Genomic DNA, 20,306 nt, shown 5'->3' with positions numbered 1-20,306 from the left:
CCCTAGCCAACTAGAAATCCCATTTCTAACAGCTGGGTTCTGCAACTCTGAGCTGCTCACATCCAACTTGTGGAGGAGGGTTGGCCAGGTCCCTGTTTGTGGCAGCCTTCGACCAGGCGGAGAGTGGTAGAGAGGAGTGGAGAGGAGCGGATGCCACAGGACTGGATAGAATGGCAGGTCCAAGTGGCTGACAGTTGGCGGGAATTTCTGCCCTTCCAAGGTCTAAGGAAGCCAGGTAACTGGGTTCTGTTTGGACCGATGGGCCTGAGACGCCTATTTATTGTTCCCCTGCCGGTGCTTTGCATGCCTGTATTTCACTGCCCATTGCCAGTGCCCATGCCCATACCTGCGCCTGAGGGCCCAACACGCCCAACTTTGCGTCTTCTGCCACCACAATTTTGCTTGAGCTTGAGCTTTAGTCATAGTAAAAATGTTAAGACCTGGATTGGGGGGCAAGGGTGTGGCTGGCACTAGGCCTAGGTACCTCTGGCAGTGACGTGGAAGCACAAGGAATATGGATTAAGAATCCTTCCATACCATCAACATCATTTCGGATATTGTGAGGTGTGAGGGGTAAGCTCCATGTTGCATAAATAACCTGCCTAAGGCTCTTTGATTGTAGCAGGTTTACTGTGCCTCTTTGGACGTGCTAGTGCCTTGATCTGTGTGGTAGGAGAGGAGACATTGGCTTCCACTTGTTGCTGCTATTTATGAACTATTGTGCATTGGGGAAGGCCTTATAACACAAGGTCTGGGCGCTTAAGTGGGTCACCACAGTCACAAAAAAGGAGGAAGAATACTAAGAAAGCCCAAGAGCGTGTACCAACTGGTAAGGAGATGGATTCTGATGATTTCCAGCTCCACATAGAGACGTCACCAAGGATGGAACATGTTAAGAGTGTTTCTGGACAAGCAACCAAGACTGCAAACAATAACGGGACTTAGCTATTGCAGTCCTATATTATGGACTAATTAAAACAGATAAAGTTCAATGTGAGGGTGGTTTGTCTATTCCCATATCAGGCCCAGGAACTTCATGTCCACCAGTGATAGCTATGGTAGTGCGTGATGGTGTGTTACCCAAAGGTGCTGTGATGGGTGATTGCCTTTTACAGCCATATGATGCTGATTCCTGTTTTAATGTTGCTGTTCCATCTAAAGGGGAGGAGTCACATTTAACAGTAGTTAAGGCCTAAGCACATTCAGACCCTGAACTCTGCCCTTTATTTGTATTCCCCTCAAATGTGTCGCCAGGTCATTTAATGATGCATGTACAACACATCTATCCTTCAAAGGTGGAAGATTTAGTTCAGGTTGGGGTAAACCGTCACATTGTTCTTAGTTACCGTAATATTTCTGCCATATGTTTGGTTGATATTCAGTTGAATTAAAGATTACCTAAGTCAATAATGCCTACCATGAATTTAAAGACCGTGACAGCCAACATTGAAGTCTGAGTTCAAGAGAGTCTATTACACAGCCATTGAAAGAAACAATTTGTATGGATCTATTTAGCCCTTTAACTCAGGCGATTGGTTAATATTCTGATTCACAACCAACATTAATTCCACAAAAATGTAATCCTAGTGGGTCAGGTCAGGGGCCTATGATGGCTGATCAAATAAATAATTCATTACATTCTGCAGATCTTTAGTTCTTGGATAAATATGATGTACCTACGTTTGTGTAAGTAAATTCTCGCAAATAACAAAAATCTTCAGATATCATTTAATCTCTCATCAATACGCGCTGTTAACCAAGGTCGCACAAAGAGCAGTCTTTCATTTTATATTACAACTGAGTTGAGTGTAAAATCAGAAGTAATTGACTTTCAGTTGGCATAGATGCAAGGTGCTTTATTACAGTTTGATCTATATATATGATGATAATACTGAATGTTTACTTAAGTACGAGGACAAGTAATAAGTTAATTCAGTTGTTTACCTTGTGGGATATTATAAAATTGTTACCACCCCGAAATCCACTGGCCAGTTTAATAATTTCTGATGATTTTAATAAACATCAGGTTGCATTAAAATCCTCAGACGGGTCAAGAAATTGTACTGCTAAAATGTGCTGTGATAACCTTCAGCAGCTAGGTCTAGCTATGTTAAATGAATCATCTTTGTGTAAATCAAGAGAAGGTCCAACTTTTAAACGATCGAAATATGGTTCAAATATTGATTATATGTTTGTTTTAGTTGGGCCTTCAAGAGTCATTTCAAGAGTCGAAAGTGATCACAATCCTCAGACATTAACTTTGTATCTGGCAATAATCTGTATCCCTAAAACCAGCGTGCTTCATTCAACATATTGCCCATTCTACATTTAATCTGAAATGGCTGGTGTGACACTCGAAAATTTTGGATTAATTACTGTGACCTAGGTTTATTGGGAGGAGAATTATATCACTTCATCACCAGTCGAGAAATATATCGCTCGGCATCCAGCAAAAGCGAATTACTTGAAATACACTAACACATTGGTACTCATCTAAGTTATAAATTGAAACAGTCACCTAATAGGGCTACGAGTAAAGTTTTCAACCATCGACATTGGCCATCTTATTATGATTTCTATGATAAACTAAGGTCATATAGAAAAGGTTTGGTTGGCGAAATCATGTTATCAAGCAGTGCTATGGCATAGGTTATTAAATGCTACTAAGTTCAATATTGAGAAAGCATTTTGGGATGCCATTAATGAATTGGAAAGGGAAAGTAATAGGGCCTAAAGTGTTACTATGGAGGAGGTATGGGTAAGGTTTATTACTAACCTGTATGGCTCTAGTGTTGCTAACACAAATTGCTCTGATCTGAGTCACTACCATCTCAAATGTAGTAAGTCACCTGTAGAGATAGGGAGCAGCCCAAATTCAGCGCCATATTTGGGATTGCTAAGCAATACAGAAGCAGTTAACCTTTTGTGCCAGATTAGTGAATGGGGCTCCTGATCCAAATAGGTTCCCTAACACTATCAGCCTGATTCATGTAGGTAAATTGCACTCGCAAAGGGCCAGATTCTGAGAATCTGGCCCTTTGCGAGTGCGATTTTTGCATTTGGTATTCATGATACCAAATGCAAAAATCGCTATGTAAGAATTCGCATATTTGCGTGGAATGGCATTTAAGGAATCTCTAATAGAGATTCCTCAAATGCTATTCATGACACAAAACGAAATAGCGATTTTGGACTTTTGGGGCCGCTATTTACCGACAGGTCAGACCTGTCGGTAAATAGCAAAAACTCAGAAAAATGCTTTTAAAAGCATTTTTCAAAGTTGCATGTAGCACACACACATGTCCTTTGGACATGTGTGTGCGCAACACCTGTCCAAAAGTGCATTTTAGGGGTGCTACAGGGCGTCCTTTGGACACCCCTGGCACCCTTAAAATCGCTATCTTAGTTGCGAGTAGCAATTTGCTACTCGCAAATCCCCATTCATTCCTATGGGCCTCTTGGCCCATAGGAATGAATGGGGAGTATTTGCGAGTAGCAAATTGCTACTCGCAAATAAAGAACATGTAGGAATCGCTATTTAAGTAGCAATTCCTACATGAATGCCGTTTTGCGTGTCCTCAATAGCGAATCGCTATGATTCGCTATTAGGGACACGCAAAACGGCATGTACATGAATCAGGCTGTATGTTCCGTGCCAATGCTCATATGTGAGCAGAGGTGTTGACTTCTGTGTTCAATGAGGTATTAGCCTTGAATATTGTTCCAGAGTTTTGGCAAGGAAGTATTGCACAGCCAGTTTTTAAAAGCGGCCCAGCAGATAATTCTTCAAATTATCAGTTAATTGCTTACATTGATGTAGAAGCTAAGGTTTTGACTTACCAATTGACTGATTTGGAAGGTTGGGCAACATCACAGGAAATAATTCTTATTAATCAGTCAGGATTTCTTAAGGGTCAATGTACAATTAGTAATTTATTTACCCTTACTTTATTGCCAGAGCTGGCTGTTTAAAAAAACCAAAAGTTGTATATCTGTTTTATTGATTTAATAGCTGCATTCGATTCAGTGCCATGACTATTATTATGGCAAAACCTTGCAGGATGGGATATTCCCAAAAGGTTGCTTGATGCTATAATACTCCTGTATACAAATGCTTGGGTTAAGGTTAAGCTAGGAGATGGTTTTAGTTTGTCCCGGAAAATCAAAACTTGTAATGGTCTTTAACAAGGCTGTGTACTTCCCCTCTGCCTTTTTAATCTTGTTTATGTCAGATCTGCTTCAGAATATGTTAATGCCTACCCTAGGAAACTTGCTGATGTCCATCTTAAATATTTTCAATATGCGGACGATATGATTTTGCTAAACCCTCCACGGCCATGGACTGCCTGCTTCAACCACTGCCTGCACTTGCAAAGGCCCTCCGGGAACCTCCGCTCCACACACTTTCCCTCTGCAGATCCCTCGCAAAGGCTGCTGCCAGGCCAGAGGACGTTCCTTCTACCATCTTGCCACCAAAGTCTGGAACGCCCTCCTCCTCCCCACCTTGCCCTCACTGACCAACTTCAAGAAGGGGCTCAAGACCTGTCTTTTCAACCGAGACCCACTGCAAGCTCCTGGATACCCTCTCAGAAGACAAGCTGCGCTATACAAATCCTACTTGATTGATTGATTGATGTTTAACCACTAGTGAAAGTGTGTCTATCATACATGATTATGCAAATCTCCCATATAATAAAACTGCAAACATAGAAATGTCATATATAATGATACTGAAAGCTACTTATAAAACCTTCAGTGAAATCTGACCAGTTGCCTTTATATATTTATGACACCTCTTCTAAGCATATATGTAATAAAAACAACATTCCCATTTTAGTCATGAAAATAACTGTAATTATTGTCATGATCTTCCAACCCAATAATTCTACACATTTTGCTTCATTTCACCACAACTTTGACTCCTCCCAGTGGTGGCCCATGCAGGTAAGCGCAGTGGAGCAGGGCGGGGGCAGAACAGGGGTAGGGATGTACCTGTGACAAACTTCCTGGTTGGAGTGTTGGCTGCCAATCAGAGCTATACAGATCTCTGCTCGTCATTATTTGTGAAGGCTTTGAGGTTCTTAGATATACAAATTTGGATTTCTTTTAATTTCGCGAAAACTACTGAACGGATTTACAGGTGTGTCTAAAGAGTCTATGGGAATTAACATGGGAAACACACTTTTTTGACCCCTTCTTTTTTTCTGGCCCCAGCTTGATGGATCGCCCGAAACTTTCCATGCACAACTAAAATCATTGGAGCACTTTTTTGGGAAATTTCATGAAGGTTCGTCAAACGGTGCCAAAGATACATGCAAGTCAAAAAAAAAATTCCTATGGAAATAGGGTCCTAACTGTTGTGAGGCCTGTGTCGGCCTCGGAACGGAACACACGACGCGTACACCAATAACTGGTATCAGGGTGTGACCTCGAGTGGTCCACCCCCTTTTATTTAATCCCCTCAGGCCATGCCTGGCGAGTGGATGTGGTGGGGTAACATCCGGTTGGCAATCACAGGATAGCAGGACCCTTAACCAACTACATCCCTCCCCAACTCAGTTCTTCATTGACTAGAGTTCAGTTCACATGACAGGCATAGTCCATGAGCCGCTGACTGGGCTGCAGATTAGGCCGGAGGTTGTATCGGTGGGGTTGACTCCGGGCAGGCAGGTCACATACCAGAGGGGTATTTTGCAGGTCATCTTGATGGTTTCCCTCAGAGTTTCGTGGGCCCCGGAATTCGGACACGCTGGATCCGGGGCTGATCCCATCTCTTTCCAGCCAGTTGGTGTTGTCTTCACGTGAGTCTTGAGGAGAGGCGAATGGTTTGTTCTCAATTCTTTTGAACCACAAGATGTTTCTAGCTATGACTTCTAGACCTTTCACAACTCTTACCATGGTCCCCTCGCTTCTGACAATGATCCATGTTCCAGGCTCAAACTGTGTCTTGAACTTCCACCTGGGCTTCCAATCGCTAATGATTACCTTGTCCCAAGTTGGAGGGTGCACATCTTCGGCTGGCGAGGGAATGGCCCCTCTCACGACGTTCTTGGGTGCTTTGACTGTTATAAGGTGGCGGCAGTCATCCTAGGAAGGTGGGGATGGTGTCTCGATGGGGCCCATTGAACATCAGGGCCCATGGTGCTTGGTTAGTTGTACAATGAGGGGTACTTTGATACTCACTCTGAAATGATTGTAGATGGCATTCGGGGTTAGCCTGTTCGGCAGTAGCAATGCACAGAGACTTGTTCATGGTGCACATGAATCATTCGACTTCCCCGTTGGCCTGCGGCCACTGGGTTGTAATGCAGCGGTGGTGTATTCCCAGTTGGTCAAGGAAGTCCCGAAATTCTGCACCATGGAATGGCGGTCCATTATAGCTTTTGATTTCACTTGGCGGGCCGAAGATGGCGAATGTCTTTTTAAGGACTGGGCCCACTTGCACGAAGGCTGGTGACTTGATTACCTCCACTACAGGGTACTTCGAGTATTCGTCCATGAGGACGAGGGTCATCCGTCCATGGAGTGGTGCAGGCGTCCTCCTTGATCACTGGCGTGGTTCTTTCCGGTGTGCCCGTTTCTGGCATGCGGGGCATCTCCACACACGTTCCTCCACTAGATCCTCAAGGCCAGGGAAACATATCTTCTTCTGCATCCTCGCCTTCATTTTCGTGGCTCCCTGGTGCCCTCTGTGGGCTAGCTCTTTCACTTGGTGCCTTAGTGTCTTCGGAATCATAGTGTGATCTCCACGCAAGAGTATTCCGTGTGGGGTGGTACTGAACTCATCTCATACCCTCCACGTTTTCACCTGGTCCTCTGTATCTTCTCCTGACCAGTCGTTGGAGTCACTGAGGAAGTCTCGCCAGGTGCCACTTATGATCACTGCCCGTATTCGCATGATGGCGGGGTCAGATTCCGCTGCCTCTTTGATATCCTCTAAGCATTGGGATCGGAGCAGGCAGCTGTGGAAACCTTTCCGACATATTCTTCCACGTCTTCACTGATGGGGTCAGGCTCAGGGAGAAGTGGCCATGCAGCCCCCTCCCTTTTTAAACGAAAACAGCCCTGGGGACGGGATCCCTGGGGCCTAATAAGGCTCAGGGAGGAAGGTGGCCTATTTCCCCTTTTTTATTATATTTGGCCCCGGGGAAGTGGTCCCCAGAGCCTAATAGGTCTAGGAGAGGAAGGTTGCACGCCCCTCCCCTTTTGAATTTGATGCAGGGTACTGCAGTCCCCAGGGCTCAAGAAGGCTTGGGAAGGAGGGCCTCCTGACCGCCCTCCCATTTTTTATTTCTTTCGCCCCGGGTGATATGGTCCATGGGGCCTATTAAGGCTTGAGGAGGGGGAATGCATGCCTTCATTCCCTGTTTTATTGTGAGGGGAGGGGGGGGTGCGTGCCATCCGCCCCTATTCAATTGTAAGGGTTGGGGAGGGCGCTTCATGCCCCTCTACCCTTAATATATATGTTTTGGCCCCAGGGGATGGGGTCCCCAGGGCCCAAAGACCATCCCTACAACCTGCATGCCAAAGACTGTGCGCAGTGTGGGGTTGGCGGCCTGCTAGTGGTCTGGCGGCAGACCAAGCCCTGTGGCCGACCCCCCACTGCACATGGCCAAAGTATGTGCAAAGCTTGAGGTTGGCTGCCCATGGGGATGTAGAAACAGGGCCTTGCAGTCAACCACATACCACACGTGACAAAAGGCTGTGCACAATGCAGGGTTGCTGCCTGTGGCCAGGCCCTGCTGACAATCCCCCGCCACGCACAGCCAAAGACCATGCACGGCAGAGGGTTGGCTTTACATATGGTAATAAAATATAGCTTTATGTTGCACTTTATCAATGCACTACATATATATATATATACTGTTGTCTTAAAATTTTTGCCATATGGCACTAGGAATGTAGATTCTTTTCTGTCTCAGTATAATTATTGTTTTGTCTCGGGCGGTGATATGAATTGTCTCTTTTTTTCTTTTCAAGAAATATTGTTTATATTCTTTATTTTTCTAAATTAGAAATCTTTGTTTTTATAATGTATTCTTTTATGGCTTGGATTACAGCCGAATAAAGATTTCCGAATGAATAGCTTTATGTTAAAACATTTTTATAACTTCTCTGAAAATACCAAAGTTTAAAGTAACATTATAGTTAGGTGCGATAAAAAGATGTGCTTTTGTTTAAAAAAACATTAATAATTCACAGAAAAAAAGTTAGAGTAGCGTTACAGTTAGATGAATATGTCAGTGACAACATTAATGTTTTGATCTAAAAAAACACAGAAATTCTCCAGTTATAGTTAGCAGAGCTAACTATAACTTGCGCCCCACCATGAACTGCTTATGACCTCATATATTACATAACTCATGACATCAATGAGGACATTTCAAATAGAAAGTGTTTTGGAATTGTTGTCATCGCTATGTACTGCAGTATACCGTTTTTGTCCCTTATCTATACTAATATAATAAAGAGAGAGCCCAAACCTTTGAGGCGGGTAATCTCAGGAACCACAGCACCAATCAAAACTCCCAATACAGCGTTGGAAAGCAGCAGAAGGACATAGGCTATGCAGACGCCCACCATATACATTTAAAAGGTAAAAGAACTGTGCCAGCAAAGTAGTCCCTTGTGGGCGTGTCTGCGTTGTGCTGTGAGCGTGTGCTGGGGGCGTGACAAATGCTGGGGGCGTGTGGAACGTTCCACCCTTCATGCCATGTCTCATATCGTGTGCTGGGGGCATGTGCTGGGGACGTGGGCGTGTGCGGGGCGCGGGATTACGGAAAAAAAAGCGAGCGCTGTGCCCAATATTTCATTGTTTTTTCTTCCCAGGTTCTGTACATTCCAGCTCCGGGTGTCCACCCTGCTCCCTTTAAATACCCCTGCACCCCATGATCATAACCCACCCTTACTCCTTAAAATACCACAACACCCTTAAACACTAACCCATCTTAACCCTATAAATATACCCTGCACCCCAAAACCCAAACCTATCCCTAAACCTAAAAATACCCCTGTCCCCCAAAACCCAAACCTAGCCCTGAACCCTATAAATACCCCTGTACCTCAAAACCCAAACCTACCCCTGAACCCTAAAAATACCCCTGTATCCCAAAACCCAAACCTAGCCCTGAACCCTAAAAATACCCCTGTACCGCAAAACCCAAACATACCCCTGAACCCTAATACCCCTGTACCCCAAAACCCAAACCTATCCCTGAACCCTTAAAATACCCCTGTACCCCAAAACCCAAACCTACCCCTGAACCCTAAAAATACCCCTGTACCCCAAAACCCAAACCTAGCCCTGAACCATAAAAATAACCCTGTACCCCAAAACCCAAACCTACCCCTGAACCCTAAAATACCCCTGTACCCCAAAACCCAAACTTAGCCCTGAACCCTAAAAATACCCCTGTACCCCAAAACCCAAACCTACCCCTGAACCCTATAAATACCCCTATACCCCAAAACCCAAACCTAGCCCTGAACCCTAAAAATACCCCTGTACCCCAAAACCCATACCTATCCCTAAACCCTAAAACTACCCCTGTACCCCATAACCCAAAACTATATCTGAACCCTTAAAATACCCAAACACCCAGCAAAACAGCGGTGCTGGGTGGGAGGGGGTGAAAGTCGACAGATGACGGAATAAAGAAAATGTAATAAATAAATAAATCCTATTCTGTCCTCTTTTGACATCCCCCCGCCCAACCGCGTTTACCTGCACATACCGCCACTGCTGATGTTATTGGGTGCAGATCACTCTTTCTGTTCTTGACCAACATGATGTTATCCTGAGCAAATCGCTCTTTCTGTACCTCAGTTCTCTTTTCTGCTAATTGTTTTAATACCAGTGGTGTTATACATAAAATAAAAATATTCAATTCCCCTCATTCTAGAAATGCTTAGAGACGAAATTGTACTACGTGTGTCTCATTCACTAACACTGAAATCCAGAAACACACAAATCCAACAGGACTCAATAAAAATTCTTGCTGCCGCATGTTAAACGGACTGAACGTTTTCAAGCGAGCCAGATGGTATGAGAATTAGTAAAACAATTCTTATTAGCACCAGATTGGATTGAAATATGCTTACAGAAAAGTGCAACATGTATACTGTAATATATTTATAGTTCATTGCCCTTGTCCTGTCTCCTGTCCAGAAGATGGAATCTGAGTCAGGCTTTTGAAGCTTGAAATAGTATGCGTGACCTTCACGTGCATAGGTTTTGCATCTGTTGCCTCACGTGCTGAGCCTCCTACGTTTGTCTTTTGCTGTGTTTGTCTATTCTTAATTATCCATGACAGTGGGAAAAGCACAACCATCAAGAGACAATCTAGTTAGTGGGATATAGTTGGCCATATAAGATTTAAATACGGGCTCACTTTGTTCACGCCCTTGGAATAATCCTGCGAATACTGTCCCAATTGCTAACTGCCCTGAGCAGGTAATTCAGATTATTTGCACATGCTTGGGCCAACATGAAGTCAGTCTTTCTGTCTGTCAATCAATCCTCCCCAAAGCCCTGTGACCTTCTCGAGTGCAAGGGCACCTAGCTCTTCCTTCGTATAAATCCTAGGATCATAGCAAACAGTGATCTGCTCTGGTGTGTTTCCAATTTTTTTCATAGCTTCACAGCCTCACTTACAGCCTGATTCATCAAGGGGCCGTTTTGCGTGGCCCTAATAGCGAATCATAGCGACTCGCTATTGAGGACACGCAAAACGGTATTCATGTAGGAATTGCTAAATAAATAGCGATTCCTACATGTTCTCTATTTGCGAGTAGCAATTTGCTACTCGCAAAAAAAGGAATAACTCCCCATTCATTCCTATGGGCCAAAAGGCCCATATGAATGAATGGGGAGTATCCCTTTTTTGCGAGTAGCAATTTGCTACTCGCAAATCAGATAGCGATTTTAAGGGTGCCAGGGGTGTCCAAAGGACACCCTGTAGCACCCCTAAAATGCACATTTGAACAGGTGTTGCGCACACACATGTCCAAAGGACATGTGTGTGTGTAACATGTAAAAGAAAAAAATGCACTAAAGTGCTTTTTACACTATTTACGCAATTTACCACCAAGTCAGACCTGGTGGTAAATTGAGACCAAATATTGCGATTTCGCTATTTCTATTTGGTTGATGAATTGCATTTAAGGAATCTCTATTAGAGATTCCTTAAATCCAATTCCTCGCAAATATGCGAATTCTTAAATAGCGATTTTTGCATTTGGGATGATGAATCCCAAATGCAAAAATTGCACTCGCAAAAGGCAAGATTCTGAGAATCTTGCCCTTTGCGAGTGCAATTTAGCTTGATGAATCAGGCTGATAGTTCATAAAGCCTTTTACTATAAGTAATCTCTATGAGTCCCATCACAAGTTGCATGGATTTTCGGGTGGTATTCCCCCGGCACTCTGAACCTATGGATACCAGAGGTATTGGCAACTCTATGGGCTTAGAGGATTCTGTAGAAATTCGTGGGGCCCCATGAGTCCCCTCAGAAATTAATACAATGCTTACCCCCAGATGCATCCAGCATCCATTTTGCGATTCCTTATTAGCGAAAAATAAGGAATCGCTAATAAGGAATAGCAAAATGCTATGCAAGAAGAACTCGCTCAAAAAATAGCGATTTCTTAAAATTCCTTAATTGCGACTCGCAAATTGTGACTCGCAAATAAGGAATACCTCCCCATTCATTCCTATGGGCCTAGAGGCCCTTAGGAATGAATGGGAAGACATTCTCAATTTGCGAATCGCAATTAGCGAATCGCAAATTGAGAATGCAATTTCAAGGGTGCAGGGGTGTCCAAAGGACACCATGTTGCACCCCTGAAATTGATCTGTGCACATATGTTGCGCACACACATGCCCTTAGGGCATGTGTGTGCCTAACATGAAACATTAAAAAATGCTCAAAAGTGCATTTTTCAAAGTTTTTGCAAATTACCATGAAGTTGAACTTCATGGTAATTTGCTATACCTATTAGCGAAATCGCGAATTTTTTAACGTTGATGCATTGCATTTAAGGAATCTCAATTTGAGATTCCTTAAATGCAAGTAATTGCAATTTAGCGAATTCTTAATTTGCGATTTGTGCATTTGGGATGATGCATCCCAAATGCAAAAATACCGGTCGCAAAGGGGCAGATTCTGAGAATATGCCCCTTTGCGAGCGGATTTTACCTTGATGCATCTGGGCCTTAGTCCGTTGATAATTCTCCATACCTCGCGTAAGCTAGGCCTATTGGCATTGCCAATGCTTGTTATCTATTTAGGTGTGGCTTACCGACTTGTGTGGAGGCTGCCGGTGAGATTCCTTTGGTTAGGGAAGTGATTATTTGCCTGCATGTAGAAAGTAGAGATCGATTTTTTTAAATTAATGATATTAGTATGTGCTCACTGTCATGTGTAACTAAGATGGACTTTAAAATAGCCTTACAACTGCTATCTAAAATGGATCAGTTTTTTTTTCTCATGGAGCAGTGAGACTAGAAAAGTGTATGAAAAGCTGAACTGTCTGGCTCCATCCACAGGATAATATCCTCTTATATTTTTCAGTTTATGCAGAAGAACCCCAGCAAGCGCCTAGGAAGCCCGTCTCGAGGCGGCGAGAGAGCAATCCAGGAGCATCAGTTCTTTCAACAGATCGACTGGGATCTTCTGAGCCAGCGCAAAATCGAGCCACCTTTTAAACCCAGAATTGTAAGTTAACGTGTATGTGTTTTACCGTTTGAGTGTGTGTGGGCCTTCTTGCGTTTTTATCTGCCCCTAGGCCTGTGATTGATTCCTTATTCTACCACTATGTCGAGTGCTGAATGACAGGTACTTATGTTTTCTTAAATTCATCACGAACTAACGACAGCTGTAGCTTTAGTACGACAGCTCTGGTCAGACATACATTCTGGCTTTAAGCAACATGACCAGCTTTATGTCAAAGTGCAATAGGATCCGCTAAATTCTTGACTGTCACTCAAATTGGACCTGTCGACTTCCACTTTGACAGCTCTTGCTTCAACACAATTTTAGAATGGCAAAACGCGTGGCTTTCCTTTACAGCTTGCCCTATGCACATCAAAGCAATAGCCCAAACTGATTAGAACATGTGTTTGCATGAGCTGCATACAATTAAGAAATTCATATTTTGCATATCTGTGGGCTGAAGTTGACTTACAGGAGGGTGCATTTCTCTAAAAACCTGTCTAATATTAGAGTTTGTGTGTTCAAATAAAAACAATTAACTAGAGGACTCATGTCTTGGGGTTTCAGAAGGAATTTATAAAAATACCTGTGCACAAGGTTAGAGCACCAGTGATTAAGATATCGTCTGCTGTGAAAGGGTGAAAGACTTTAGTTATTCGGTATTGCCTCAACTCATTAAATGTAACCCTTATTATTGTTTTGCTTTACATTAAGTTTTACGAAATAAAAAGTAACTATTCCTATGATGACTGTCACAAAAAAATGTAAATTCAACCAGTTTAGGTAGAACACATTCATTTTATTACAGACAGCCAAAACGTACAAACGAGTTTGGGTGTTATTGTGTAGAATGGGAATGGGAGAGTGGAAGGAGGGGTTCCTTCCGTTCAAGTGTTAATAATAAGCACACTTGAGGTATAGCACTTTTATTTACTCGAAAGGGAAATCGAGATGGGTGTGATGATACTGGATTCATAGAAGAGGGATATGTTGGGGTCCCTCTACATTTAATCATGATAAGAATGTGTTTTAGATGGAAAAATAATTTGTTGGTTCCTTTGTTAAGGCATGTTTAATGAATAGTTCTATTTAGGTGCTTTTTATTGAAGCTCATGGCGCTATAATATTTCCCCAAACATTTCATTACAAAAAAATAGAACAGAAATGTTTTTGAAAGTGTCATTTTGTTAAGACATCTAGTTAAGACCTTGAGCATCAGAGTTGGGTACCACTAATCTTTCAACCAACCAGTTGATTGTCCCTGTAGTGTCTGCAACAGTAATTACCAGTAGCTAATGCAAGCATTCCACCCAAAACTTTTTTGTATACTTCAGTGTGATGCCCTAAATTTGACAGCTATGCCCAGACGTGGGCCCGTATTCACTCAGCCACCAAATAAATCTCAGCCAATGTTAATTACTCGGGTGGTATCCCAGTCCATCTTTTTTTTGCCCGCATGCCACCTTAGCTTGGACCCAGCCATATGCATAACAGTCTTGACGCTGCTCCGATAGGAGCAGTCCTACCCGAACAGACAGGCCAGGTCCTTCATGAACCCAGACATAAGCAACCCAAGACCGGTTTCACCCTGATAGGGGCTTGTCAGTTGGGTGTAGCATCAGTTTGTTTAACACTTCAGTACTTGCAGCAGTGTCATGTTTAATTAACACCTTCGCTGCGGCGCAGCGCTAAGGGGGCGGGGGGGGCCGCGCGGCGCTCACACGCTGGTGACGGAACCGCTCCGTCACCAGCCTCGGGTGAGCTGTGCTGATGACGGAGCGGTTCTGTCATAGCCCCGCCCGCTCAATAGAACGCACTGCGCAGGTGCAAAATCAGCGCCGCGCAGGCGCGTCGGGCGGGCCATGACGGAACCGCTACGTCATCAGCACAGCGCCACTGCGGCTGATGACGTAGCGGTTTCGTCATCAGCTTCGAAAAGGTTATAAAAATGATGGCTCAAGGGGGAGCAGGTACAAGACATATTTTTGCCTATGGCTAGGTCCACACTGAGCTGGGATGGTGTGTAAACTAACCATGGACAGGGTTGTGGCCCGAGTATTTACCAGTGGGACAGATATGCCCTGTATGTGGGTCCTGTGCATCCTGTGCCACAGAAACAAGACTATCCCTGACTGATGAGCCATAATAAATGCAAAACGGGTGCTGTGTTGCTTGTGTTATGGTTCAGGGAGGTAATTTGGGTTGGACTGTTCCTACTGCAGCAGGGTCGAGGCCGATTTGCATATGGCTTGGTTCAAACTGAGTTGGCATGGTCTGCAAAATAATGAACTGGAATGCACCCAGAGTAATTGCCAGTGGCTGAGGTTAATTCAAGCATTCCAACCATCAGTTTGTTGTGTACTTCAGCAATTGCAGCAGTGTCATGGTTGCAGATAAACACGATTGCTCAAATGTGATATGGATTCAATTTCCTGACTTATGTCTTACAAATATATAAATCATGCCTCATCTACAGTTCTACTGCTGTCATATTCTATGGTTTCCATTGAGATGAGGAGCAAGTTCCACCAGGTACTGATCCAAACCAAACAATATTGCTAACTCATTAGAAAGTGAAGACAAGTTGGGCATTAATTGCTATGTCATATAAAAGCAGACGATGTTTCCCTGCTTCCCGTCAAGATTCCTACATAGCAAATAAATCATTAGAATGCATGTCACTAAATACTAACTTTAACGCTCAAAGTAAGGAGTTAGTAAACCACCCTGCTTAGCATGGGGTTTTTGTATGTAATTTGCTGATCTGACAATTTGAAGTGTTAATTATTTGATTGATTGCAATGGGAATGGTTTGATTGACCAAAATCTGAATGGTTTGGATGATTATAATGTGAAGTGTCTGGTTGATTGAAATGTGAATTATTTGGTTGATCGGAATGTGAATGGTTTGGCTGACTAGTTTGGGTGATTGGAATGAGAAAGCATTTGTTGATTGAAATGCAAAGGATTTGGGGCCATATTATCAAGCAAGGGTGATACATTATCGCCGCTTTTATCGGCAGGAAACTGCCGCTAAAGCGGCGATAATGGGCTTGATAATATGTCCTTGTGAATTCCCATAGAAGCCCAGGTTCTGGTGTTAACCTGGGCTTCTATGGGAATTTACAAGGGCATATTATCAAGCCCATTATCGCCGCTTTAGCTGCAGTTTCCTGCCGATAAAAGCGTGGATAATGTATCGCCCTTGCTTGATAATATGGCTCCGCGTCTGTTTCTTAAAAAGTGAATGGTTTGGTTGACAGAAATGTGCAGCATTCTGCTAATCAACATCTGAATTGTTCGGCTGATCGGAATGTCAATGGTTTGGTTGAGTGGTATGTGAAATTGTTTGGTTGATATGAAATGTGAAGGGTTTGGTTGATGGAAATCTGACATGCTGAGTTGTTTGATATGTAAATGGTGGATTATTGCAAATGAATGAAGTGTCATATATGATTGCAAAGCTTTAAAATGCCTTGTACCTCTGTACAGATGATTAATGTTCCTGATATTTATGACCTTATGGGATGAATGCCCCAGTGTACTGTTGCCACTGAGCATTTCACAATGTGAACTCCATGTACCCTAAACGGTTGATTAATGTATGCTTGTGCTTAAATATTATTATTTTTCTTTTTACTTATACTGTTAGAAAACAATAAAAAGAAATTTAAGAAAGAAATGTGAATGGTTTGATTGACTTAAATTTGACGGGTTCAGTTAATTGAAATGGGAAGGGCTTGGTTGATTGAAGTCTGAATGGATTGGTTGTGTGAGGAAAACCTTTTTCATGTCGAGCTGCTTTTGAGTCAAGTAATTCAGTTTTACCCTTTCAGACATAAAAAAATGTTATACTCATGGTTAATATGTACAATGTTAAATATTACAAACAAATTAAACAAATAGTGGAACTTAATGGCATATCCTTTAAGAAACATAGAGAACATAGGGACATTGGTGAGTCCTGTTCTCGTTGGCGCTACGTTATGTGGCTCTGTTGCTAACTTTTCACCGAAGCTGCCACTGCACTGTGCAATGTTTTAAACTGCGTCGCTTTGCTTCTAATCATTTTTAATTCACAAACTCTGCTGGTTCTTACTGGTTTGTGTGTAGCCGGCGGGGAGGGGGAGAGTTTGGCAGTGGGTTAGTTGCCCTCTTGAGGTCATTCCGCCCCGTTCCGCCACGGCTTGTGCCGATTGAAGCGGAGGGCATTGCGCTATACCTCACTGGGCCCTCTTCACCTTCCTCACTTCCGGGGCTGAACGTGGCGTGGAGGAGCGGTCTAGTGCTCCCAGCGCTCACGCTATTTAACTCATGAATAAACGGGCGCGCAGCGGACATTGGTGAGGCCTGACTTTTCTCACTGGTGCTATGTTATGTGGCTCTGTTGCTAACTTTTCTCCGAAGCTGCTACTGCACTGTGCAATGTTTTAAACTGCGTCGCTTTGTTTCTAATCATTTTTAACTCACAAACTCTGTTGGTTCTTACCGGTTTGTGTGTATCCGGCGGGGAGGGGGAGAGGTTGGCAGTGGGTTAGTTGCTCTCTTGAGGTCATTCCGCCCCGTTCCACCACGGCTTGTGCCGATTGTAGCGGAGGGCGTTGCGCTATACCTCACTGCGCTCTTTTCACCTTCCTCACTTCCTGGGCTGAGCGTGGCGTGGGTGGGGCGGTCTAGTGCTCCCAGCGCTCACGCTATTTAACTCATGAACAAACGGGCGCGCAGCGGATGCGCGCAGCAGGCGCACCTAAGGCAAGCCCGTCTGCGCCCGTCCAGGACCCCTGCTACCCCTATGACAATCAGGAGAGTGTTCCCCGCTGAAAAATTGCGGGCCCACAGATGTGGGGTAGATGCTACCTGCCTACACTCCATGCGGGTGTTGGGTAGGCAAAGTGATTGTGAGCACTGTGGCTTCTGTCTGACATCGGATGAGGAAGGAAGGGATAAAAGGGATGTGCCTAGAACAACCTGCACCTCTCTGTATTGTCCCTCCTTGAATTGCAGATCGCTCAGTAAACATAGGTTAGAAATCAGCGATCTTCTTAGAGACCATGAACCAGCTATATTAATCTTGGTTGAAACCTGGCTTAATGAGGCGTCCGCCCCTGATATCTTAGAGGCTATACCTGAAGGATATGCGATGTTGAGGGTGGATAGGATCGACAAGAAGGGGGGCGGCATTGCTGCAATATTTAGGAGAGATCTTCAGCTTATATTGGAGAAACTCTCGTTTTCTAGCTGCGAAGCAGCCTTTTTTTGTTTGAATATCTCTAGCACGGATCACTGAAAGAATATCGACTACCACAATATCGAGTACCCAAAATATCGAGGTGAAAATATCTACTACAAAAATATCGAGTTTGTATGTACAAACAGGTAAGTACAAAAATATCGACTACAAAATATCGTTTACAAAAATATCGTTGTAAAAAATATCGACTTTACTAAAAACAATGTTTAATTACATTAATATAAAAAATTAATTACTAAAATATAATTAACAATACTTAAAATAACTTTTAATAATTAAATATTTAATGAAAGTAAAAAAAAAATATATTTTCAATCATATTTCTTAAAACATATATATATAGTAACAACATTTAATTAAATAATAGGCAATATTGTATATGTACCCCAAAAACCCAAAACTGACCCTGAACCCTAAAAATACCCCTTTACCCAAAAACTAAAAACTGACCCTGAACCCTAAAAATAACCCTTTACCCAAAAACTGAAAACTGACCCTGAACCCTAAAAATACCCCTTTACCCAAAAACTGAAAACTGACCCTGAACCCTAAAAATACCCCTTTACCCAAAAACTGAAAACTGACCCTGAACCCTAAAAATACCCCTTTACCCAAAAACTGAAAACTGACCCTGAACCCTAAAAATACCCCTTGACCCAAAAACTGAAAACTGACCCTGAACCCTAAAAATACCCCTTTACCCAAAAACGGAAAACTGACCCTGAACCCTAAAAATACCCCTTTACCCAAAAACTGAAAACTGACCCTGAACCCTAAAAATACCCCTTTACCCAAAAACTAAAAACTGACCCTGAACCCAAAAAATACCCCTTTACCCAAAAACTGAAAACTGACCCTGAACCCTAAAAATACCCCTTTACCCAAAAACTGAAAACTGACCCTGAACCCTAAAAATACCCCTTTACCCAAAAACTAAAAACTGACCCTGAACCCTAAAAATACCCCTTTCATTTAACATAATTAGCAATTAATCAATTAAATAAAAATAATTACCAATTACATTTTAATTAATTAACAAACATTTTTTAATTAACCATTAATTAAATATTACTACCAATTATTAAATTAACATATTTAATTAATTATAATTAAATTACTTCCCACCCTATTCCCCTATAAACCCACAACCCGCTAGAGAAAATACATTATTTTAATTGACATAATTAGCAATTAATCAATTAAATAAAATTAATTACCAATTAAATTTTAAATAATTAACATATATTATTTAATTACCAATTAATTAATTATTACTACCAATTAATAAATTTACATATTTAATTAATTATAATTAAATTACTTCCCACCCTATTCCCCTATAAACCCACAACCCGCTAGAGAAAATAAATTATTTTAATTGACATAATTAGCAATTAATCAATTAAATAAAATTAATTACCAATTAAATTTTAAATAATTAACATATATTATTTAATTACCAATTAATTAATTATTACTACCAATTAATAAATTTACATATTTAATTAATTATAATTAAATTACTTCCCACCCTATTCCCCTATAAACCCACAACCCGCTACAGAATTAAATTACACAATAATTAAAAAAATAATTAATTAAAAAAAAAAAAAAAAAAATTGACACTTTTCACACATATTATAACATAAACACACTATAAATAATTAAATATTATTTAAAAAACTATATTTTTTACTATCTAGATTATATACTTGGATATTTTCACTGTCTATATTATTTACAGTCGATATTACTTCACTTACCTTAAAAACGATATTTTGGCTGTCGATATTCTGTCTAGTCGATATTTTCTCCAAACGATATTTAAAACTCGATATTCTGTCCAGACGATATTTTGGAGTCGATATTATGTCTGTGCACCCTCTAGCACCTTTTCAGTGTCTGGACTACTCATGTAGTCCGGGGAGAGTTTTTATTGATGAACTTCTTGACACACTCCCTTCATATGTCCTCCACTACTCTAGTTTTCTCCTATTAGGGGATTTTAATTTGCATCTGGAAAATAAAGGCTGTAAAGAATCAGCCGAGTTTTCAGTTGGTCTTCAGGCCTTGGGCCTGAATCAATTTGTCTATTCTGCCACGCATAACAAAGGTCACACATTGGATAATATTTTTACTAACTGTGCAGGGACAGCTGCCTCACTGCCAACTCCTGTAGCTCGGTCAGACCACTATTTACTATCGTTCAGCTTATTGATGCCGGGTCAGGCCTTCCCTGGTAGCTGCTCAAAACCGTCATTGGTTCGGAAATGGGCGTTATTAACTCAGGATGACTTTGAAGGAGCATTGGTGGACAGCCTCCCGGATGTGGGGGACAACA

The 20,306-nt window shown here is 42.2% G+C and overlaps 1 protein-coding gene across 1 annotated transcript in view; it reads left to right on the top strand.

The window, feature by feature from the left end:
- Positions 1-20,306, top strand: part of PRKCH (protein kinase C eta) — a 667,780-nt gene that overhangs the window by 639,944 nt on the left and 7,530 nt on the right. Inside the window, exon 13 of the mRNA XM_078660335.1 lies at positions 12,574-12,717. Coding sequence (XP_078516461.1) covers positions 12,574-12,717 — 144 coding nt within the window. The remainder of the gene's footprint in view (positions 1-12,573; positions 12,718-20,306) is intronic.

The sequence above is a fragment of the Lissotriton helveticus genome, chromosome 9 (assembly GCF_964261635.1).
Source record: "Lissotriton helveticus chromosome 9, aLisHel1.1, whole genome shotgun sequence".
In the NCBI taxonomy this organism is placed as follows: Eukaryota; Metazoa; Chordata; class Amphibia; order Caudata; family Salamandridae; genus Lissotriton; species Lissotriton helveticus.
This window is presented reverse-complemented; position numbering and strand designations above follow the sequence as displayed.